Source organism: Stenella coeruleoalba (assembly GCF_951394435.1).
Source record: "Stenella coeruleoalba genome assembly, chromosome: 2".
Taxonomy (NCBI): domain Eukaryota; kingdom Metazoa; phylum Chordata; class Mammalia; order Artiodactyla; family Delphinidae; genus Stenella; species Stenella coeruleoalba.
Window position 1 is genome coordinate 63,061,521 of NC_137147.1, and position 25,524 is coordinate 63,087,044.

Genomic DNA, 25,524 nt, shown 5'->3' on the forward strand with positions numbered 1-25,524 from the left:
TTTTTAAAAAATAAAGGGCCAGATAGGAAATATTATAGACTTCAATGTCCGTATGGTCTCTGTCACAGCCAGCCAACTCTGCTGTTACAGTGCAGAAGCAGCCACAGACAATACATGAATGAGCATGGTTGTATTCTAGTAATTATTTATAAACACTGAAATTTGAATTCCATGTTATTTTCACATGTCACAAAATATTCTTATTTTTATTTTAAGCCACTTAAAAATGTAAAAGCCATTCTTAGCTCGTAGACCACACAAAACAGGCAGTGAGTTGAATCTGGCCCATTGGCCATAGTGTGCTGACTCCTGGTAGAGAGGAAAGATTACTGCTGAAATAAGGGTTAATGAATAAAGTCCCCAGAGATACCCTTTTAATCTAGAACCTCAGAGTATAGCATGTAGATGTGGCTTGGTATGGTGGAAAAAGCCTTTGGAGCCAAACTGAGTTACTCGTTCTGGGAATCTTCTTTACTAATCTGTAAAGCAAGTAATATCTACATTCGTATAGCGGTTGTATTAGTTAGCTTTTGCTGCATAACAGACCACCCCCAAAACTTAGTGGCCTAAATCAATAGTCTCATGATTCCATAGTGGGCTGGAATGCTCTTATTGTCTGGGGCTGTATTGTCTAGGTCGCTTACTCTAGCCTTACTGACATGTCAAAGGCCTCAGACTGGGGTGGGTATTTTCATGTGGCCTCTCTTATCCTTCAGGAGGCTAATTCAAACTTGTTCCCAGGGTAGGAATAGAGTTCCCAGCAGCAAGAGAAGGCAAAGCTCCAATGTGCAAGCACATATCAAGCCTCAGCTTGCTCAATGTTTGCTAGTGTTCCATTGACCAAAGCAAGTCACATGAGCAAATCCAGACTTAATGTGTAGGCGGGGGGATCAAGGAGGCCTATGACTCAGTGGGGGCCATAACTGCAACAGTCTGTCACAGTGGTTAATATTTTTTAGGAGCCCAGCATAGTGCCTGGCACATAAAGCACTCAGTAAATGTTAGATCCTTCCTGTGCTTGTCAGGGACAAGTGAAGAGCCTGCCAGCTGTGATGACTCATCTTTTTTTGTAGCCAGTCCCTAATTTTCTTACATCACAGTCACTGTTCTTCAGAGTTCACTGTATGTCATTTTAGGGAGATGATGACAATACCAGTAAACTTTTGAGAGCTTATTGTATGCCAGGCACTGTTCTAAGCTTTTTACTTATACTATCTTATTTAATTTCCGCAACAGCCATATGTGATAGGTGCTCATTTGCTTATTTTACAGTTGAGGAGTTCATACACAGAGCTTAATTAACTAAAACTTGCCCAAGGTCACAAGTGATGAAGTTATCAAGCACAAGCAGTGCTTCTGTGTGGGCGGAATGAGTGTGAAAGAAATACTAAAAGATAGCCCTTAAGCAGGATGGAAAGATGATAAATTGAATGTACTTATTGATTACTCACTATTTGCTTTTCACTTTATTTGCGCATTTTATAATTTCTTTCAAAGTGTGAAGCAACATAGGATTGTATATAATGTGGTTAGATTACGCTTTTGATCATTCACTCTGAGTGATCCATATTGTTGAGTGTCTGAAAATCAGCATCATTTTATGATCATTGATTCAAAGGGAAAAAAGCTCCTTCATTTAAACAGGTTCTCCTGCTATTTATATTTTTAACCACTGTGCTCATCAGAGGGTGCCTTAATTATTTTACTTCTGCATTCTGAGCTGATTAAGCTTTCTTCTTTTCAAATATTTTGCTTGCAGGTGAAAGAATGCTATCTAGTGGCAACAAAAGGTGACTGCAAGCATGGGGAAAAATAGAATTTTTAAAATTATTTTTTTCATAGGATTTTTAAAGTATTTATTTTTATTTATTTATTTGGCTGCATCGGGTCACAGTTGCGGCATGCAAGATCTTTGTTGGGGCGCTCGGGTTTCTCTCTAGTTGTGGCGCGGGGGCTCCAGAGCACACGGGCTCAGCAGTTGTGGCACACGGGCTTAGTTGCCCCATGGCATGTTCCCCAACCAGGGATCGAACCGCGTCCCCTACTTTGGAAGGTGGGTGCTTGACCACTGGACCACCAGGGAAGTCCCAGAATTTTTATTTATTTATTGTTTTTCTATCTTTTGGAACAATTTCCAGGGATGAAAAATGCAATTACTTATGACTTTTTCTTTTCTTTTTTTTTTTTTTTTGGTATGCGGGCCTCTCACTGCTGTGGCCTCTCCCCTTGCGGAGCGCAGGCTCAGCGGCCATGGCTCACGGGCCCAGCCGCTCCATGGCATGTGGGATCTTCCCGGACCGGGGCAAGAACCCGTGTCCCCTGCATCGGCAGGTGGACTCCCAACCACTGCGCCACCAGGGAAGCCCCTTATGACTTTTTCTTAGAGGTGGTAGGGAATATTCTGATTTAGTACTTAAGGTATACACAAAGCCAAATTTTTTGTGATTCATTCAATAAACATTGTGTGCTCAATGCTATTGTAGGTATTGGGAAGAGGGTAGTGAATAAGACAAGGACTAGGGACTTATATTCAAGTGCAAGAGAGAAAAACACAAATCAGGATAATTTCAGATACTGATTAGTGCTGTAAAGAAAATAAAGCTTGATGGGATAGTTTTGAGTCATTTTTTGTTTTAGCCAATTAAATTCAGTGTCTTCTCTGAAAAACCACTGTGTTAGATGCAAGCAGATAATCAAATATGAGAAAAGCATTAGTACTTATTGTTCTCAAGCATTATATAGTCTGTTGGTAGTAGGAATAGAATTTGTAGGGCAAAGATAAGTAAAATACATATGAAGGACTAATGAAGGACTAAATAAGATAAATACATTAAGAGGACATAGAGAGGAGGGGAATTGGAGGAAGGGTAGTCAAAAGGGTCAAACTTCTAGTTTTAAGTAAGTACTAGGGATGTAATGTACAACATGATGACTATAGTTAACACTGATACATGATATATAGGAAAGTTGTTGAGATTAAATCCTAAGAATTTTCATCACAAGGAGAATTTTTTTTCTTTTTTTTTTTAACTATATGAGTTGTTGGATGTTAACTGAACCTATTGTGGTAATCATTTCACAATATGTATAAATCAAACCATCATGCTGTATGCCTTAAGCTTATACAGTGATATATGTCAATTATTTCTCAATAAAGCTGGAAAAAAAGGGCATAGGGTAAGTCTTACTTGACTAGTGAATATATCACCAACATTGAAATAGAATGAATAAAAGGTACTGTAATGCTAAATTAATTTAGTGCTCCATTAATCATTTGCTGTGATTGGCCATTAGAATGGGCTGATGTTTACCGTTTATCTTTATAAAGATGTTTTTGTATCTTACTTTATCTACTTCTAGTCAGTCAGTCAGTCAGCATGTTGATTTCATTGTTGTCATATTAAGAATGCTTATTGACCATAAGGATAATAGAAAATATTCGGGTTATTTTGTTCGAGCTTCCAGCTCAAAAAATTCGAGAATGCCGGAAGTAATAAGTATAATTTTGTCATCTTAATTTGTTAGTTATATAATAATTTCTTTGCAAATTCTTGTAGTTATTTTTTGTACACTGTATTTTTTTTCATAAATTTATTTATTTAATTTATTTACTTTTGGCCGTGTTGGGTCTTCGTTGCTGTGCGCGGGCTTTCTGTAGCTGCGGTGGCTTCTCTTGTTGCGGAGCACGGGCTCTAGGTGCGTGGGCTTCAGTAGTTGTGGCTCGCGGGCTCTAGAGCACAGGCTCAGTAGTTATGGCGCACGGGCTTAGTTGCTCCGCAGCATGCGGGCTCTTCCCAGACCAGGGCTTAAACCGGTGTCCCCTGCATTGGCAGGCAGATTCTTAACCACTACACCACCAGGGAAGCCCTATGCACTGTATTTTGATGTACATAAATCATCTGACTTTATTTGATTTGGTTATCTCACATTGTAAGAGAGAACAACAATATATTGAATTTCTTTCCATGAAAAATAGACATTTTAAGATGAATTGTTATTATGTTTATAGTTGAAACGGAAACAAATTATAGAAAAGGACTCCCTTTATGGAGTTTTTGCATTACGAAGAACTCTCTGGCTAGTCTTCTGATAAGTATAGCAGGACCCATCTATGCTTCAGTAAGTTCTAACAAGTAGACCTACTTCAGTTAGCCATTTTTGTATATATTGTTTTAAGAAAAGGAATAAATGTTTTACTTTTAAGTTAAAGGATAATTTAAATTAAATAACATATTCAGATAGGCCTTTATCCTAAGTAGTCTAAATTAATAAGGCTTAAAGTATATTACTTCCTTATGATATAATTTATCCTTTTTATTGTGTAGCTCTGACTCTGACTTTTGATACATAGTCGTGTAACCCATCACACATTTTTACTACCTTCCTTTGTGCCCTTTTTTTTTTTTTTTTTTTTTGACTGCACTGCATGGCTTGCAGGGTCTTAGTTCCCCAACCAGGGATCGAACCCATACTCCCTCCAGTGGCCTTTGTGCCTCTCTGTAGTCCCCCCTTGCCCTCATCTTCCAGACTCTAGCAACCACTGATCTGTTTACTGTCCTTATAATTTTGCCCCTTCCAGAATATGAATATAAATGGAATTTTGGGTCTATTTCTGGACTCCCTTCTATTGAGCTGTATGGCTATCCTGCCAAAAATACGTCATTATTTACTGTAGCTTTTTAGTGATACATATACATTACTTTCGTCTTTTATTGATTTTTTTCCCCCGTGATGTGAATGCTTTTAATTGGAGTTGATATTTTCCTAATGTTTATCATTAGCATTTTTAAACTAAACTTTCTATTTTGAGATAACTGTAGAATCACATGGAGTTGTAAAATAATACAGAATTTCCCCCAGTGGTACAGTATCACAACCAGGATATTCACATTAATATAGTCACAGTACAGAATATTTCTGTCACTGCAGGGATCCCTCATGTTGCTCTTATGCCACACCCACAAATCATAGGTGGTTAAATTTATTTTTCTACTTCAGACTTTGTTTTCTGAAACAAATATGACTTGAAAAAAATCTGTATTGCCAGTGACACGATAACTTTCAAGTTTGAAAATCTTATTCAGCATTTTTGGCTGAGTTGAAGAATGCGGTACTCTGACTCAAAATAAATTTAACATAGATCAGGTTATAAACTGATTACTGTTTAATAGAAATACCTAGTATACCTAATACATTGCTTATATTGCTTTTCCTCAGCTGGAATTTGACTTGGGTGCCTATAATAGGAAAAACTTTAGGGGCATTAACAAAATAGAAATTTCTCTCTCATGTAAAACTAAGTACTTAAGTTGTAGTGTTAGGGCAGGTCTACAAAGTTGTCAGGAACCCAGGCTTTTTCCTGTTTTCTGCTCTGTCATCCCAAGGTTGTGACCATTGTTTTCCTTGTTCAGGATGGCAGCAAGATAGAGGAAAGGCAAGAAGCCTGCTTCTCTTCCTTTGCTATCCATCCTTCACACTGAGTCCAAGTTAAGTGTTCTAAAATTCTATTATCATTTTGAAACAGAAGTCACTTGCTGCTAAGTCTGTGGTGGCTTTTCATTATATTTAATGTTTTTGTTTTCTCTGATCTGCGTGTGTTTGTCTTGCCTCCTCACGAGGGTATCATCTCTGTTGGCATCAGTATGTCAGATCAACATAAAGCTGAGACCGCAAACACTTTGAATATCTATTAATTTGAATACACTAATTGGAATTTTAAAGTATTTTGGTGAGGCTTTCATTAATTTGGTTGATACCTTAACCAAACTAACTCATGTGGCTTTAAGATGATAATTTTGAATACTAAAGGGTTTAAACAGTATACTGATAATATCCAGATGTTTGAAACTTTAGAGATATGTAGGATTTAACCCATATATCTTATATCTAGAATTTTCTTTCCAAAGATTTTTATTTGTATTATATATATCTTTTAATAACAGATTTAGTTTTTAGCAAGAATCTAATGATTCTAGTTGTCTTATGATATTTAGGCTTATAATAGGTCAAATGCCAACTGGAGAAATAAGAAGATGTGGTTCTCTGGTCCATAAAGAGTCTCAGAACAGTTTAAAATGAAACATTCTTTGAGCTGCTCTGATCAGTTTGTCTAAAAAGTGAGAGGTTACAAACAAAGCAACGTTTTCTGACTGCTTCTTCCCCACTGACAAGTAATCAACATAATTCAGTCTTTTTGTTTGAAGTAGGCAGACTTGAGTGGTCTAGTTTCCTCCATTTAAAATGAGGTATCACTTAACCTCTTTAACTTGAATTTTTTTAACTCTAAACTTCAAATTAAGTAGGTTTACTCTGTTTCTACCTATAAAGTTGAAGTAATTATTCAAGCATAGCATTTTAAAAATAAATGTTCTTGGCACCTGTATTACAAGAAAATAAAAGGTTAATGAGGCAGCACAGGTGAGCAGATGTGAAGCATGCCATAGATTCAGCATATTCTATTTTTAGAGACCCAAACAGAGAGGGGCAGTCCTTTTATGTCAAGTAGGCCTCCCCAGGTTTCTATTCTTCTTTCCTTTTGCTGTTAATTATTTATCTTCTACCCAAATGCCTTGCAAATATTCTGCATATGTTTCAGTTCTAGAATTTGCTTTTGTTTTAATGAATTTGTATTTTGAGATATAAATTGAACTATAACTATTGTTAAATGACTATTAAAACAAAAACAACTTTTGGGGGGAGATATATATACCATTCCAGAATATTCTCATAAAAGGCTATTTCCATGTTTAGCTGGTCACTATTAGAAATTTATGGCTAACTTCTGCTCTAGCCTCATTCTGTGCTTGCTGCTGTTCTACAGACTTGCTTTCACTCTGAAACATGTTTAAGTTTGAAATGTGTTTTGGAGAGGCTCCCAAAGTGCCTCTTGACTACCTGGACTTAAAGCTCTGAAATACCCTTGGGTCAGTATAGTGTTGTGTTACCCCTCAACTCCAGTAGTAGAGTGGAAGATTAGAAAATATATGGGCTTCAGAGCCAAATAGTTAAAAGTTTTGGCTGTACTGTTACTGGTTGTCTGACCATAAACAAATGCTTTAACTTCTCTGACCCTGAATTTCATCTACTGAAAAACGTATACCTTGCAGAGTTGATATGAGGAGAGAAATATGTGAAAGTGATATACTTATCTGGCACACAGGAACGCTAATAATAATAAGGACCTGTCTTTGATTGTCAGTCTCCACTCTGTCCTCAAAGAATGGAGCATAACATTAATTTAGAGTTTCTGTACTCTCCAAGACCCACTAGCTGGGTCTTGATTCGCGATTCTTTAACCTTTTTTACACCCCCCAGTCTTCTTTGGACTCCCTAGGACCAAGAAATTGTAGCAAGTGGATTTGAAAGACATAGACTAAGTCTCTTTGGAAATCTGTTAGAACGTGCTGACCTGACATCTTGCAGTTAACTGAAGTTTAGCTAAGCACTAGTGAGAGGCCTAGCCTTGATTAGATTAGCAAGAATTGACCTGTGGTTTGGGTGTGGTACAAAGTTAATAGTAGCATTGAAAATAACCAGGATAATTTATATATAAAACATTTACTACATTATAGACAATGTCTCTAAGCTGTACTGGTTTCCTTCTCCCTTATTCCTCTGTCAGAGAATTGTATTTCTGTTAATTTTCTGTTAGTCTTAAATGAATTAGTTCTTAAATTATTGTAGCTCTGTGGGCCCTACTGGGATGATAGACTATTCCCTTCAATGGACTGTCAGACCATTTTAGGCGCCACACCAACCGTTCCTGTGCCCAGCGTAGACCCGTTTACTTTTTCTCTGATGACAACCACTGCTGCCACTTAGGGGCACTCACCTGGACTCTGCCAAGTGAAAACTATCTCTTTTTCTAACTTGAAGAACCTTGTCACAGGTTCACTGAAAAGCTTCCTTTATCACCTCCTGGAACCCTGAGCCATATGACCCCTGGATGTCATACCTAGGCCCTTCAGAAGTGGGTCCATTTGATTCCTTCCTTATTTTCGTGCAGTTCATGTCACTAAATTACAGAACCTTTTAACCATTAGACTACATAATTGCCTGATATAATTTCCTATAGTTGTTCCTCTTTAGAAACACTGGTTTATTTCTGTCAGCCAGTGGCGAAAGTTAGCTTGCAGTTCTTTTGACACCATTTCCATTTGCTACCAATGTCGGCTTGGTAATTGGGCCTTCTTCAGCTTTACTCTTAGGACAAAAAAAAATTTTTTTTAATTGTGGTAAATAAACATGAACTTTACCATTGTAGTCATTTTTAAGTGTATAATTAAGTGGCAGTAAGTACATTCACAGTGTTGTGTAACCATCACTACTATTTCAAGAACTTTTTCATCATCCCAAACAGAAACTCTGTACCCATTAAGCAATAACTCCCCATTTCTCCCTCCTTCCTGCCCCTGGTAACCTTTATTCTACTTTACGTCTCCATGAATTTGCCTATTCTAGATACTTCGTGTAAGTGGATTCATACAATATTTGTTTTTGTGTGTGTTTGGCTTATTTCACTGAGCATAATGTTTTCAAGGTTCATCTGTGTTGTAACATGTATCAGAATTTCATCCCTTTTTATGGTTTAATACTATTCCATTGTATGTGTATATACCACATTTTTTAGTCTATTCATTTGTTGATAGATACTTGAGTTGTTTCTGTGTTTTGGCTATTGTGAATAATGTCATTGTGAACATTGGCGTACAGGTGTCTGTTGAGTTCCTATTTTCAGTTCTTTTGGGTATATACATAGAAGGGGAATTGCTGAGTCATATGATAATTGTGTGTTTAATTTTTTTAGGAACTGCCATATTGTTTTCCACAGCAGCTGCACCATTTTGCATCCCCACCAGTAATGCATGAGGGTTCCAATATCTCTATATCCTCCCCAATACTCTTTATTTTCCATATTTTTTAATAATAGCCATCTTAGTGGGTATGAAATGGTATTTCATTACAGTTTTGATTTTGCATTCCCTTTATGACTTAATGATGCTGAGGATTTTTTTCATGTGCTTATTGCCATTTGTATCCTTTTTGGAGAAGTGTCTATTTAGGTTCTTTGACCATTTTTGAATTGGATTTTTTTCTCTTTTTTTTTTGAGTTTTAAGAGTTCTTTATATGTGTTGCCATATCTTTGTCTGGTTTGTGTATCAGGGTAATGTTGACCTTGTGAGTTAAGGACTGTTCTCTCCTTTTCAATCTTTTGGAAGATTTTAAGAAAAATTGGTATTAATTCTTTAGAAGTTTGGTAGAACTCACCAATGAAGCCATCTGGTCCTGGGCTTTTCTTTGTTGGGATATTTATTTATTTTTTTTTTTAAATTTTTTTTTTTTGCGGTGCACGGGCCTCTCACTGTTGTGGCCTCTCCTGTTGCGGAGCATAGGCTCCGGACGCGCAGGCTCAGCGGCCATGGCTCATGGGCCCAGCCACTCCGCGGCATGTGGGATCCTCCCGGACCGGGGCACGAACCCATGTCCCCTGCATCAGCAGGCGGACTCTCAACCACTGCGCCACCAGGGAAGTCCTTGGGATATTTTTGATTACTGATTCAACCCTCTTAATAGTTACAGATGCACTTAGATTTTCTATTTCTTCTTGAGTCAATTTGTATGTTTCTAAGAATTTGTCCATTTCATCTAGGTTATCCAGTTTGTCAGCATATAGTTGCCCATGGTATTCTCTTATAATCTTTTCCAGCTTTACTTCTGGTTTTAGTAATTTGAGTCTTTTCTCTCTTTAATCAATTCTTTTTTTAGGAGCAAATTATTCGGGAGTCATATATGATACTTTTTTTATTAATTAATTTATTTTTGGCTGCATTGGGTCTTTGTTGCTGCACGCAGGCTTTCTCTAGTTTCAGCGAGCAGGGGCTTCTCTTTGTTGCGGTGCACGGGCTTCTCATTGCGGTGGCTTCTCTTTGTTGCAGAGCATGGGCTCTAGAGCACAGGCTCAGCAGTTGTGGCACACAGGCTTTGTTGCTCCGCGGCATGTGGGATCTTCCTGGACCAGGGCTCGAACTCGTGTCCCCTGCATTGGCAGGCAGATTCTTAACCACTGCGTCACCAGGAAGTCCCCATATATGATACTTTTAATTGAATGTGTATAAGTCTCAGAGTGAGAGGAAGTGAGTTGAGGGGGGAAGATAAGATGCTTTGAGAGTTTTAGATTCACCCATATAGTCTACATTTTGTTGATTCTTAAACCTCAGGGTGCTGTGGAACCACTTAGTTTCTTCTAATAGTGTATAGTGCCAAGTTCCTAGCAGGAAATCCATGGTCCTGATTTTCTCTGTGCCTAATAGCAATATTAGACTTTGTTGGGGATACTAAAGATGTTCTCCTAAAGGAGAATATAAGCAAGCATACGCTAAAATGTACACTAATGAAAATAAGTGCAATTACCTTGTAAAAATCCACCAGCTTCCCAAAATGAATCAGCTCTGAATATATTGTTTGTCTTTCTGGAATTGTATGATTCTGTTTTGGCTGTAAATGCAAAAATGTATTTTGAAAACATGTAAGCAAAAGGGCAAACTACTTGTAACCACTCATCTACTTTCTGTCTCTATGGATTTCCCTATTCTGGATATTTCATATAAATGGAATCTTTTTTTTTTTAATTTTTAAAAATTTATTTATTGATCGATTTTTGGCTGCGTTGGGTCTTCGTTGCTGCGTTCCGGCTTTCTCTAGTTGCGGCGAGTGGGAGGCTACTCTTCATTGCAGTGCATGGGCTTCTTTTTTTTTTTTTTTTCCCAACATCTTTATTGGAGTATAATTGCTTTACAATGGTGTGTTAGTTTCTGCTTTATAACAAAGTGAATCAGTTATACATATACATATGTTCCCATATCTCTTCCCTCTTGCGTCTCCCTCCCTCCCACCCTCCCTATCCCACCCCTCTAGGTGGTCACAAACCACTGAGCTGATCTCCCTGTGTTATGCGGCTGCTTCCCACTAGCTATCTGTTTTACGTTTGGTAGTGTATATATGTCCATGCCACTCTCTCACTTTGTCACAGCGTGGGCTTCTTATCGCTGTGGCTTCTCTTGTTGCGGAGCACGGGCTCTAGGCGCGTGGGCTTCAGTAGTTGCAGCATGCAAGCTCAGTAGTTGTGGCTCACGGGCTCTAGAGCCCAGGCTCAGTAGTTGTGGCACAGGGGCTTAGTTGCTCCACGGCATGTGGGATCTTCCTGGACCAGGGATCGAACCCATGTCCCTTGCGTTGGCTGGCGGATTCTTAACCACTGCACCACCAGGGAAGTCCCTGGAGTCATATATTATATGGCCTTTTCCGTCTGGTTTCTTTAATTTACCATAATGTTTTAAAGGTTCATGCATACTATAGAGTGCATCAGTATTTCATTCCTGTTTTTTTGCTGAATAATGTTCCATTGTATGGCTATAGCAAATTTAAATTATTTATCAGTTGAAAATGGGCACAGTAAAAATGAGATTGAGAAATATTTCAGTTGTGGTGAGTGAGTCTGAAATTGCAGCCTATAAAATCCAGATACAGCAGGCAGAGGTAAGGGAAGCCAAAATAGGGTAGAGTTAGTGAATAGGAAGCTTTCCAGAGATCAGAAATCACAATATAAGTTACAAAGAGAATAAAAAAGGTTATGATCAGGAGAATTTCAGAATTTAAAATACTGAATGCTTTGAAAAACTCTTGTAAGGCCTAATCTGTATAATGAGATATTATGCCAGTACTTGATTTTCTAAACAGTAACTTTAGTGATGAATATAATTGCTAAGAATCATGATAAATTGACTTTTAAAATAGTCTTGTATTGTGTTAAATCGTAGCTAACCTTTACTTAAATTGGATGTTACAGATTTTCTCTTTTATTAAATTGGTTATAGTAATCAGCCATAGTTTCTACAAAATTGCTTTTCATTTGTTCAAAATAGATTGCTCTGAAATGTTTGATTATAAAATATCAAGTGATTTGCATTTTTAAATGTATCATTTTCTTTCAGGTTACAGTGTAGGATTTTGGAAGTCCTCCCTCCATCACACCAAAATGGTTTTGCTAATGGACATGTCAGCAATATAGATGGAGAAACTATTATCATCAGTGATAGTGATGATTCAGAAACACAAGACAGTTCTTTTCAAAATGGGTAAGTGATTTTTAATAATTTTTAAAATGTATGAATTCCCTGGCTGTCCACGCTTTCACTGCTAAAGGCCCGGGTTCAATCCCTGGTCGGGGAACTGAGATCCCACAAGCCATGTGGCACAGCCTAAATAAATAAGTATGTATGTATGTATTTATTTATTTAAGTAAGTATGTATGTATGTCAGATTGGGTACTGATATCCCATTGAAATAATATTTTCTCTTCCTTTCTAGTCATACACTGGATACTATGTATCTAAACCATATGGTTCAACAACACCTTAGAATTTGCAAAAACTGAAACTTACCTAGTTAATTCTAGTCAGCTGCACAAGAACAATTGAAGCTCACTTCATTCAGTTATACACTCCACTTTTGTTTACCTGGGAAAATTCATTCTGTCCTTTATTATTCACTTTATGGTGCATATAGTAAAGAAACTCTGTAAGTTTCTGAGATTTAGTCAATTGACAGCTTTGGTCAGCTGCGTGCTCTTGGAGAAAAATCATATAAATCCATATAGATTGGCACTGTCTGCAGTGTGTGTACTGTATTTATATCACTTTGACTGTATCTTACTTTCATTACCCAATTGCCCAGTGCTTCTCTTTATCATCCTTTCATATCATTTTCTTCTCTATAACCCCCACTTATATCCCCTTTACATATACAGTTGCATTCACAGAGGCAGCTTTTCCAGAATCTAACCACTTCTCTCTACTGCCACCACTACCCTCTTAGTCTGTACTGCCAACATTTTTCTCACTTAGTTTTATTGCATTAGCTTTCTAACTGGTATCCCTGTTTGCACTCTGTTCCCCTCATCCCAGCCAGAATGATCCTTCTGAAGTGTAAGTTAAATCATTATCACCCCATTATTCAGAATCCTCCGGTGTCTTTTTTCTTTTTTAAAAAAATTAATTTATTTATTTTTGGTTGCATTGGGTCTTCGTTGCTGCGTGAGGGCTTTCTCTAGTTGCAGCGAGCAGGGACCACTCTTTGTTGCGGTGTGCGGACTCCTCATTTTGGTGGCCTCTGTAGTTGCGGAGCAGGGCTCTAGGCGCGCGAGCCTCAGTAGTTGCAGCATTTGAGCTCAGTAGTTGTGGCGCGCAGGCTCTGTAGTTGTGGCACACGGGCTTAGTTGCTCTGAGGCATGTGAGATCTTCCCGAACTAGGGATCAAACCCATGTTCCCTGCATTGGCAGGTGGATTCCCAACCACTACGCCACCAGGGAAGTCCCTCCTCTGGTGTCTTTACTCAAAGTAAAATTGAAAGCCCTTAATGATAACCCATAGTCTGGCCTTGCTGCTGCCTCTCTGACTGAACCTTCCTCTTTTTCTCCCTGTTGATTCTGCTTCTTGTGCAAACCATGCATGCCTTCCCCTCAGGACCTTTACACTTTTCTCTCTTCCTGTAAAAACTCATTTCCCCAAGAGTTTTTTCATGGGTTGCTCCCTCATTTTTTTCAGATCTCTGCTTAAATGTCAACTTCTTGGAAGGCCTACCTGGTCAATTTATCAGGGATCATCACCCTATATGAACTAGAGACCTTTCACTCTGCACTCTGTTCCCTTCATAGCACTTACCACCTACCCTGTCGTCTGTTTTGTTTGTCTCCCCGCTGTATTTCTATTTTGTTCACCAGTGAATCCTTATTCTTTAGTATTTGGCACATTGTAAGCTCTTAACTATTTAGTGAATGGATGGATGCATGAATGAATATACCCTCAAAAGAGAAGAAAAAATGAGAAATTGGTAGGGGTGGGAATTAAATGTGTAGCCTCTTTGCTAGTTCTTGAAACAGGGTAAACTACACTATCTCCACTTTTGCTCTTAGATTACGTAGCTAAAAATGGTTTAAAAGTAAATCCAAGAGCTGTTTATAGATTTATCTAGCCTAAACTGGAGAGCCTGCTTATTCATCTGGAGTTAATTTCTTCACCCAAGGAAAATTTATTGAATGAGTAATTAAAGTACCTACCTAACATAAAATAGTGCTCTGTGCTATTTTGGCTAATAAAATAGTGAGGCATATCAGTAACTTATAAAATCATAATTAAAATTAAAATGCATTAGATTCTGTTATAGTATGTCCTTAGAAACTAGATTTCATGTAAAATATCATGTTTCCAAACAAATTTTTTTTTAAATTTTTTATTTATTTTTGGCTGAGTTGGGTCTCTGTTGCTGCATGCGGACTTTCTCTAGTTGCAGGGCTACTCTTCGTTGTGGTGCGTGGGCTTCTCATTACAGTGGCTTCTCTTGTTGCAGAGCATGGGCTCTAGGCACGTGGGCTTCAGTAATTGTGGCGCGTGGGCTCAGTAGTTGCAGTGCATGGGCTCCAGGGCGCAGGCTCAGTAGTTGTGGCACACGGGCTTAGTTGCTCTGCGGCATGTGGGATCTTCCTGGACTAGGGATCGAACCCATGTCTCCTGCATTGGCAGGTGGATTCTTAACCACTGCACCACCAGGGAAGTCCCCCAAACAAATTATTAACTTATTTTGTGTCTTTGCTCTTTTTAGGAAGAAGAAAGATACAATTGATCCCTTATTATTCAAGTACAAGGTGCAACCCACTAAAAAAGAATTGTATGAGTGTGCTATTGTTAAAGCAACACAAATCAGGTAAAATTCCATATCTTCTGTATGGTAGTTTAAAGTAGAATAATTATGTTCAGTTAAGGAGATTTGATGTGGAACAAATGGGTAGTAGCGAGTGATTGCTTCCCTTTTTAAAATACATGTATATTTATATGCTCATAGACTGATAATGTGATTCCTAATGAACCATGAGCCCTTTGTCTAGTTTAGTAACTAACTCCAGATAGTCTTCACATCTAAAAAATTAAGAAGGATTCTATTTATGAAGCACTTCTCATGAGAGAACTCAGTTTTCAAAGCTGAGAAACCTGGTGCTTAGAAGTACGTCACATTTGTAATATTATGTTCATTAGACACAAACATCTGATCAGTCTCTGCCCATTTCTGAGGAAGTTTAATAACAAAAAATGAGTATGTTTAAAAATTCCTGTTTGTGACCTAATCAAAAGATAGAGGTAGTCATGAAACAACCTAAGTGTCCTTTGACAGATGAATGGATAAAGCAGATGTGGTATATATATACAATGGAATACTACTCAGCCATAAAAAGGATGAAATAATGCCATTTGCAGCAACGTAGATGGACCTAGAGATTATTATACTAAGTGAATTGTCAGACAGAGAAAGACAAACATCATGTGATATCTCTTATATGTGGAATCTAAAATATGACACAGGGCTTCCCTGGTGGCGCAGTGGTTGAGAGTCCACCTGCTGATGCAGGGGACACAGGTTCGTGCCCTGGTCCGGGAAGATCCCACATGCTGCGGAGCGGCTGCGCCCGTGAGCCATGGCCTCTGAGCCTGCGCGTCCGGAGCCTGTTGCTCCGCAACGGGAGAGGCCACAACAGTGAGAGGCCTGTGTACCGCAAAAACAAAATATGTATATATGTATATATATATATATATATATATACGTATATATATATGACACAAATGAACTTGTCTACAAAACAAAAACAGACTCAGGCATAGAGAACAGACTTGTGGTTGCCAAGGGGGATGGGGATCGGGGAGGCATGGATTGGGAGTTTGGGATAAGTAGATGCTTTGCATTCTATACATCTATTATGTATAGAATGGATAAACAGCAAGGTCCTACTGTATAGCACAGGGAACTATATTCAATATCCTGTGATAAACCATAATGGAAAAGAATACGAAAAAGAATATATATATATATGTATAACCAAATCACTTTGCTGTACAGCAGAAATTACCACAACATTGTAAATAAACTATACTTCAATAAAATTTAAAAAATAAAAAAATAAAATGAGAAAGAGAGGTACTGAATGGTTAATATTTAAAAGAACTGGCTCTAGGTTACATTGATATATTTTAGGAAAATCCCTGTTGTTGCCTGTTGAGGTTAGTCTCTTAGTCACCTGAAAGTAAGTAGTTGACATCATCAGCCAACTATCAACTTGTCACCTAGGATTCAGTCTTGCATTTTGTTTTATGTAAAATAATTTTACTAATTCTCTCATCCCTGTTGCCCTCTCCCCACCCATATACTCATGAGTCCAAAGAAAAGTGATAACAATATTATAAATATTGAGTGGATCCTGAGTCAGGTATATTACTTTCTATAAACTGTATGGGTCTGTGCAGTTCTTTGTTTGTTTTTGGGGGCCTATCATTAATGTAAGATCTCTGGAGCATTCTCCGCTTTATTGTATATTGAAAAATAGCATTTCCAAGATAATGCTCATGAATTATTCAAACTTTTGAACTTATTTAGTTTATGGGCTAATGAATAGCATAGTTGAGACAACCAATGTTTTCCTTATTCATTGTTGAGCTTTTTCCTTTTTTTTTTGTTTTTAGTTCAAGATATGTTTTTTATGTAATGTAATTCCCTATTTAATATTTTTCACTTTTCTATTTACTCTTTGACTTATGCTGTAAATATAATTCTGCTAGATCTTGGTTACAGTTGTATTAATTCATTTTCTTCTTAATTGGTGAGGCAAAGAATTATAAGGTGGAAAGTTATACTTGATAATAGAAGACTTAAATGACTTGCAGCTCTTTGTTAGCACCAAAAGATAATACTGTTCCTCAGATGCAAAACTCCTCAACAAAATACTAGCAAACAGAATCCAACAGCACATTAAACGGATCATACACCATGATCAAGTGGGGTTTATCCCAGGAATGCAAGAATTCTTCAGTATATGCAAATCAATCAATGTGATACACCATATTAACAAATCGAAGGAGAAAAACCACATGATCATCTCAATGGATGCAGAGAAAGCTTTCAACAAAATTCAACACCCATTTATGATAAAAATCCTCCAGAAAGTAGGCATAGAGGGAACTTAACTCAACATAATAAAAGCCATATATGACAAACCCACAGCCAACAGCGTCCTCAATGGTGAAAAACTGAAACCATTTCCACTAAGATCAGGAACAACACAAGGCTGCCACTCTCACCACTATTATTCAACATAGTTTTGGAAGTTTTAGCCACAGCGGTCAGAGAAGAAAAAGAAATAAAAGGAATCCAAATCGGAAAAGAAGAAGTAAAGCCATCACTGTTTACAGATGACACGATACTATACATAGAGAATCCTAAAGATGCTACCAGAAAACTACTAGAGCTAATCAATGAATTTGGTAAAGTAGCAGGATACAAAATTCATGCACAGAAATCTCTTGCATTCCTACACACTAATGATGAAAAATCTGAAAGTGAAATTAAGAAAGCACTCCCATTTACCATTGCAACAAAAAGAATAAAATACCTAGAAATAAACCTACCTAAGGAGACAAAAGACCTGTATGCAGAAAATTATAAGACACTGATGAAAGAAGTTAAAGATGATACAAATAGATGGAGAGATATACCATGTTCTTGGATTGGAAGAATCAGCATTGTGAAAATGACTATATTACCCAAAGCAATCTACAGATTCAATGTAATCCCTATCAAACTACCAATGGCATTTTTCACAGAACTAGAACAAAAATTTTCACTAGTTGTTTGGAAACACAAAAGACCCTGAATAGCCAAAGCAATCTTGAGAAAGAAAAACGGAGCTGGAGGAGTCAGGCTCCCTGACTTCAGACTATACTACAAAGCTACAGTAATCAAGACAGTATGGTACTGGCACAAAAACAGAAGTATAGATCAATGGAACAGGATAGAATACCCAGAGATAAACCCATGCACATATGGTCACCTTATCTTTGATAAAGGAGTCAAGGTATACAATGGAGAAAAGACAGCGTCTCTAATAAGTGGTGCTGGGAAAACTGACCAGCTACATGTAAAAGAATGAAATTAGAGCACTCCCTAACACCATACACAAACGTAAACTCAAAATGGATTAAATACCTAAATGTAAGGCCAGACACTAACAAACCCTTGGAGTAAAACATAGGCAGAACACTCTATGACATAAATCACAGCAAGACCCTTTTTGACCCACCTCCTAGAAAAATGGAATTAAAAACAAAAACAAATGGGACCTAATGAAACCTAAAAGCTTTTGCACAGCAAAGGAAACCATAAACAAGATGAAAAGACAGCCCTCAGAATGGGAGAAAATATGTGCAAATGAAGCAACTGACAAAGGATTACTCTCCAAAATTTATAAGAAGCTCATGCAGCTCAATGTCAAAAAAGCAGAACAACCCAATCCAAAACTGGGCAGAAGACCTAAATAGACATTTCTCCAAAGAAGATATACAGATTGCCAACAAACACATGAAAGGATGCTCAACATCATTAATCGTTAGAGAAATGCGAGTCAAAACTACAATGTGATATCATCTCACACCGGTCAAAATGACCATCATCAAAAAATCTACAGGGCTTCCCTGGTGGCGCAGTGGTTGGGAGTCCACCTGCCGATGCAGGGGACACGGGTTCGTGCCCTGGTCCGGGAAGATCCCACATGCCGCGGAGCGGCTGGGCCCATGAGCCATGGCCGCTGGGCCAGCATGTCCGGAGCCTGTGCTCCGCAACGAGAGAGGCCACGACAGTGAGAGGCCCACATAACGCAAAAAAAAAAAAAAAAAAAAAATCTACAAATAATAAATGCTGGAGAGGGTATGGAGAAAAGGGAACCCTCTTGCACTGTTGGTGGGAATGTAAATTGATACAGTCACGATGGAGAACAGTATGGAGGTTCCTTAAAAAACTAAAAATAGAACTACTATATGACCCAGCAATCCCACTACTGGGCATATACCCTGAGAAAACCATAATTCAAAAAGAGTCATGTACCACAATGTTCATTGCAGCCCTATTTACAATAGCCAGGACATGGAAGCAACCTAAGTGTCCGTCGACAGATGAATGGATAAAGAAGATGTGGCACATATATACTATGGAATATTACTCAGCCATAAAAAGAAGCGAAATTCAGTTATTTGTAGTGAGGTGGATGGACCTAGAGTCTGTCATACAGAGTGAAGTAAGTCAAAAAGAGAAAAACAAACACCGTATGCTAACACATATATATGGAATCCAAAAGAAAAAAAAATGGTCACGAAGAACCTAGGGGCAAGACAGGAATAAAGACACAGACCTACTAGAGAATGGACTTGAGGACACGGTGAGGGGGAAGGGTAAGCTGGGACAAAGTTAGAGACTGGTAGTGTATGTATGGACATATATACACTACCAAATGTAAACTAGATAGATAGTGGGAAGCAGTCTCAGCACAGGGAGATCAGCTCGGTGCTTTGTTACCAGCTAGAAGGGTGGGGTAGGGAGGGTGGGAGGGAGGGAGACACAAGAGGGAGGAGATACGGGGCTATATGTATATGTATAACTGATTCACTTTGTTATAAAGCAGAAACTAACACACCATTGTAAAGCAATTATACTCCAATAAAAACTTAAAAAAATAAAAAAGAGGTAGAGGGGAACCTTCAGAGACAGGTCAACCCATCATAATATGCAGACCTTATTTGGATCTTGATTCAAATATACTAACTGTACAAATGAAGCAAAACAACTAAATCTGAACACTGAAAGGACATTTGATGATATTAAGGAATTATTGTTACTAATTTATAATATTTTACGAAATCCTTTGGTAGTTATGTTTTTTAAAGAGCCATTGTCTTTTAAAGATACATGCTGAAAAACTTACAGATGAAATAATATGATGTCTGGAATATGCTTCACATAATATGGAAAAGAGGAAGTATTTGAGTTATTGATGCAAAAAATAAAAGATAATACTGTTCCTATAATAAAGAGATGTTAATATTCCTGTAAGGAAGACTTGATATGATAGAGTAGCTCTGACAAGTAGAACTTTCTGCAATGATAGAAAGGTTATATGTGTGCTGTCCAGTATGGTGGAACTGTGGCTAGTAATAGTGAGGAACGGAAGTTTTAATTTTAATTTCATTTATTTAAAAAAAAACAAAAAAACAAAACAGGGACTCTCCCTGGTGGCCCAGCAGTTAAAACTTCACCTTCCAATGCAGGGTGTACGGGTTCAATCCCTGGTCCAGGAGCTAAGATCCCACAAGCCTCTTGGCCAGAAAACCAAAAATATAAAACAGAAGCAATATAATAACAAATTCAGTAAAGACTTTAAAAACAGTCCACATCGAAAAAGTCTTAAAAAATAAATATATGGCTAATACGTGCCAGGTAGGACAGTACATTTCTTGAGGATTAGTATATTTAGTCAATAATCAAAACATAATTACCTTCTCAGCTACTGTATGGTGCTGGGATCCTTTTTCAGATCCTTTTATTCGTATAGTCCTTCCTGTAGTTTAGGAAAAGAATATATATTTGGGGGAGGGCTACTACTTAAAAACTCCTATATTGTTTGTTTACTCATAGAAGCTTTTAACTTGGTTTTTTTTGAAAGGAATACTTTAAATTCAGTTCAAACATTTGCTTTCTTTCCAGAACCTTTCCAGAAATACTTGTGTGTTATTTTTTTGTTCTACTCTGTGTGTGGTGGTGGTGCTGTTTTTTAATTTGGGAGCAAGGGAAAATGAAAAATAGTGTATTTTTAGAATCATAATAAATCTAACTTTCTTTAATTTTAATCCCATGAATTTGTTGGCTGCCATATGATGTTTAAATACAGAATATTTTAGAATTTGATAAAAATCCATGTTCAGTTCTATTCACAATATCCTTTTGAATGTTGATTTACATAGTATTATGTGATAATATCTGGTAGTCTACGAATTTTAATTATGTTAAGAATTTTAATGGTGACTTGTAGGAATGATCTAATTTTATAAAATTTGGTTTACTCTGTGGTATATTTTCCTTGAGGTTTATTTGATTTCTAAGTGGTTCCTAAGCAACAAATGCATATGCTGGGTTTTTTTTGTTGTTTTTTTTTTTAAAGATCAAAGTGCTATGGCAGGGGGTGGGGGACAGAAAGGGTTTTTTTTGTTGGTTTTTTTTTTTAATTAATTTATTTATTTATTTTTGGCTGTGTTGGGTCTTCGTTTCTGCGCGAGGGCTTTCTCTAGTTTCAGCGGGCGGGGGCCACTCTTGATCGCGGTGCGCGGGCCTCTCACTGTCGCGGCCTCTCTTCTTGCGGAGCACAGGCTGCGGACACACAGGCTCAGTAGTTGTGGCTCATGGGCCCAGTTGCTCCGCGGCATGTGGGATCTTCCCAGACCAGGGCTCGAACCCGTGTCCCCTGAATTGGCAGGCAGATTCTCAACCACTGCGCCACCAGGGAAGCCCCATATGCTGTTTTTGTAATGGACTTTTATGGTAGATCCACTCAAGCTGATTTTATAACATTCTACATAAATACTTCTATTTGAAGTTTCTCATAACTTCTATATAACTACTATTGGAAAATGAAATTTTCTTCTTTTCCTAGGCTTGAAATTGAGGTTATGCATTCAAAAGAGATGATGGAGTTCAGATTGAATTCTTTGATACTAACACTTTCTTCTTTCTCCTCCTTTTCCCCTTGTAGCCGCAGAAAACACCTATTTTCTCGTGATAAACTAAAGCTTTTTCTGAAGCAACACTGTGAACCACAAGATGGAATCATTAAAATTAAGGTAATCGGAACAGTGATATTATTTGTTGGAAAGAAGGGGAAAAAAGAGAAAAATGAGCGATGTTATAAAGTTGTAACATTGTAGAAATGTTACTCCAAATTTGGTTGAAAATAGCTCTCTTTTTATCTGGAGCCAGTTTTAGTAATTTTCATTGGATTAAATACTGTTTTTTGCAATTGCTAGAATTGCTGAGTGGGTCAAGTACTTCCACTGTTTTCCTTGTGTAAAAAAGGTCAACCAGGGCTTCTCTGGTGGCACAGTGGTTGAGAGTCTGCCTTCCGATGCAGGGGACACGGGTTCGTGCCCCGGTCCGGGAAGATCCCACATGCCGCGGAGCGGCTGGGCCCGTGAGCCATGGCCGCTGAGCCTGCGCGTCCGGAGCCTGTGCTCCGCAACAGGAGAGGCCACAACAGTGAGAGGCCCGTGTACCGCAAAAAAAAAAAAAAAAAAGATCAACCAAGACAGATGAGAATAGAGGGAAAACTTGGAAAAAGAAAAGTTATGGGGAGAAATCCCTGGTGGTCCAGTGGTTAGGACTCCACCTTTCCACTGCATGGAGCGTGGGTTCAATCCCCGGTTGGGGAACTAAAATCCCGCAAGCCACGTGGCTAAAAAAAAAAAAAAAGTTATGCGTGTAGGGCAGCTAGTGCTTTCTAATAGTGTAGTACTGGCTCACAAAAACAGATTCAAAGAACAGTGCTAAAATAGATCCTACTAGATAGGAAAACAATATATATATAATAAAAAGAATCTCAGAGACCAATACTAAGCAGATAGATTATATTTTATTCATAACCATTCAGAGGGAAAAAATCAAGTTTAGAAACCTCACATTGTATACTAAGTAAAAAGTTAAATGGTGAAACTAAAACTGATTTTTTTTAATGAGAAATATTTAACTCATACTGGGAGAGAGACACTAAGTAGAAAAGCAAAAGAATGGGTTAGAGAGATGTATGCATGTGTCAAAAATCAGCTACTGTATGCTTAAGATTTGTGCATTTCATCATATGTAAATGTTACATCAAAAGAAAAGATATGAATTAAAAGAATAGATGAATTTACTCTATGTGAAAAGTAGCATTTCAAATCTAGAGACCAAGATAGATTATTTAATAAATAGAACTGGGACCCTTGGTTAACTATTTGAAAAAATAAAGTTGGGTCTAACTCCAAAAAAAAAACAGGACATGAGATAACTCTTAATGTCATTTATGCTGAAGTACTTAGAAGGAGCAGTAGAAAAGAAGTACCAAAGATGAGATTGATTTGACAATATAAACTTATGTAGGTTTAAAAATGTCATGAATATATTTCAAGGGCAAGTGCTGGAGGAAAAATACTTTCAGTGAATACAGTGAAGAGCTCAAATCAATTATAAAACATAAGCACCCCATTAGAAAAATAGACATGATCAAACTTCACAGTGGATGAAGTATTAAAACTTGAAAACACATAAGATAGAATCATCTGAAATAATTTTTAAAATATTTGTCTTTGATAAGAGAACATAATTTAAGCATTCTGTCTATATAGTATTGAACAGGTAGCCATGTAGAATGATGCTTGCAAAAAGTTGATTTAGATACTTGTGATAAGTGGCTAGAACAGTGCCTGACACTTGATAGGCAGTCAGTGAATATGTGAGTAGTTGCATATGTGTATCATAAATAGCCAGCCTAACTTTCTAAGATCTCTTACACATCAGTGAACAAAAACAACCTAATTAGGGAAAAAATGTTGAAGGACATCAGCAGTTATTCACCAAGGAAAACAAAGTCAGTAAACATGAAAAGAAATTCAACTTTACTTAATAAATATTGAAAGTTAAGGTGACAGTAAGCATTTTTCTCTTAGAGTGTAATGAAAGATGGTTAGTGGATATTCTAGTATACTTGCACACACGCACACATCCCCTCAAAACAACAAAGTTTGGGGACTTCCCTGGTGGTCCAGTGGTAAAGAATCCGTCTTCCAATGCAGGGGACGCGGGTGCTATCCCTGGTCGGGGAACTAAGATCCCACATGCTGTGGGGCAACTTAAGCCCGTGTGCCACAACTACTGAGCTTGTGTGCTCTGGAGTCCGCGAACCACAACTAGAGAGCCTGTGCACCACAATGAAAGATTCTGCATGCCACAACTAAGACCCGACGCAGCCAAATAAATAAGTAAATAACAACAACAAAGTTTGATAACCTGTGTGTGAGTGTAGACTGCTGTTACGAGTACCTGCAAGAACACAAAGATGTGGTATTTTTGTTTATTGTGTGTGTTGTGTGTGTGAATGAGGACACCTTGGCAATTAATATATTAAAACCTATTTTGACCTTTTTTGGGTATGTATTTGAGAAGAAACCACCCATTCATACTTAAAGGGCAGTTCTCTACGTTCACAGGTTATTTAAGTGGGATAGTAGACAGCCATCTTAATGGAATTTATTTTAATGTAAAATCTTAATGGACTCTAGATTTACTCTGATGGCCAGAACTGATTGACTTTTAGGTGTTAACAGCTATGTTCTACCAAAAGTAAAAATATTATATAGAAAATTGAATTCCAAGTAGAAGCATTCCTATTTTGTTAATAACTTAAAATTTTGTATCATCACATTTTCTGTATTTCTGTAAATGGCATTTTTTTTTTTGGAGAGAAAGAAAGAGTGATGATCTTGGCCGTTAGACCAGAAGTAATCTTCAGAATTGCTTAATCAAAAATAAGAAGTTTAGGGACTTCCCTGGTTGTTCAGTGGTTAAGAATCCATCTTCCACTTCCCTGGTGGTGCAGTGGTTAAGAATCCGCCTGCCAATTCAGGGAACATGGGTTTGAGCCCTGGTCCGGGAAGATTCTACATGCCACAGAGCAGCTAAGGCTGTGCACCACAACTACTGAAGCCCACGCGCCTAGAGCCCGTGCTCTGCAGCAAGAGAGGCAACCGCAATGAGAAGCCCACGCACCGCAATGAAGAGTAGCCCCCACTTGCCACAACTAGAGAAAGCCCATGTGCAGCAACAAAGACCCAATGCAGCAAAAAATAAATAAATAAATTTATTTATTTATTTTAAAAAATAATCCGCCTTCCAATGCAGGGGACGCAGGTTCGATCCCTGGTTGGGGAACTAAGATCCCACATGCCACGGGGCAACTAAGCCTATGCACTCTAGAGCCCACACGCCACAACTAGGGAGCCCACACTCTGGAGCCTGCGCACCACAACTAAAGATCCTGCATGCCACACCGAAGATCCCGCGTGCCACACCTAAGACCTGATGCAGCCAATTAAATAAATAAATGTATTTTAAAAAGAAGAAGTTTAGAGTTGGACATGGATGAAAGGTGAATAAGTTCCAAATACGAAGTAGAAGGAGGGAAACTCTTGATTTTAGCAAATTATCCTAGAACCACACCACTCATGGTAAAGATGAGGTTGACTTCTCCAAACATAAATTTTGAGTTGAAACTTCATAGGAATTGATCAATATTTCTGCTTTTATCCAGACCAACTTTAAAATTTGATACATAAAGTATCTAAGTTATCACTCCAAACTGGGGGGAAAACCTATTCAGCAGTTATAAATGGCTAAAAATATATTGGTTTAATACAGTGGATTTTTTAATATTAAATATATGGATTTTTTATTTACATAGGAAATCTCATACAAAATTAGTGAAAAGCAAACAAAAAAGATTATTGTATAAATGTAATTTTGAGATAGTTTTAGAATTCAGGAAACTTGAAGCATTCTTGAGTACTTTATGGTGAAG

General features: G+C 37.8%; 1 protein-coding gene across 1 annotated transcript in view; it reads left to right on the plus strand.

The window, feature by feature from the left end:
* Positions 1-25,524, plus strand: part of BAZ1A (bromodomain adjacent to zinc finger domain 1A) — a 94,300-nt gene that overhangs the window by 23,701 nt on the left and 45,075 nt on the right. The window contains exons 4-6 of the mRNA XM_079914286.1: positions 11,992-12,135; positions 14,658-14,759; positions 21,673-21,760. Coding sequence (XP_079770412.1) covers positions 11,992-12,135; positions 14,658-14,759; positions 21,673-21,760 — 334 coding nt within the window. The remainder of the gene's footprint in view (positions 1-11,991; positions 12,136-14,657; positions 14,760-21,672; positions 21,761-25,524) is intronic.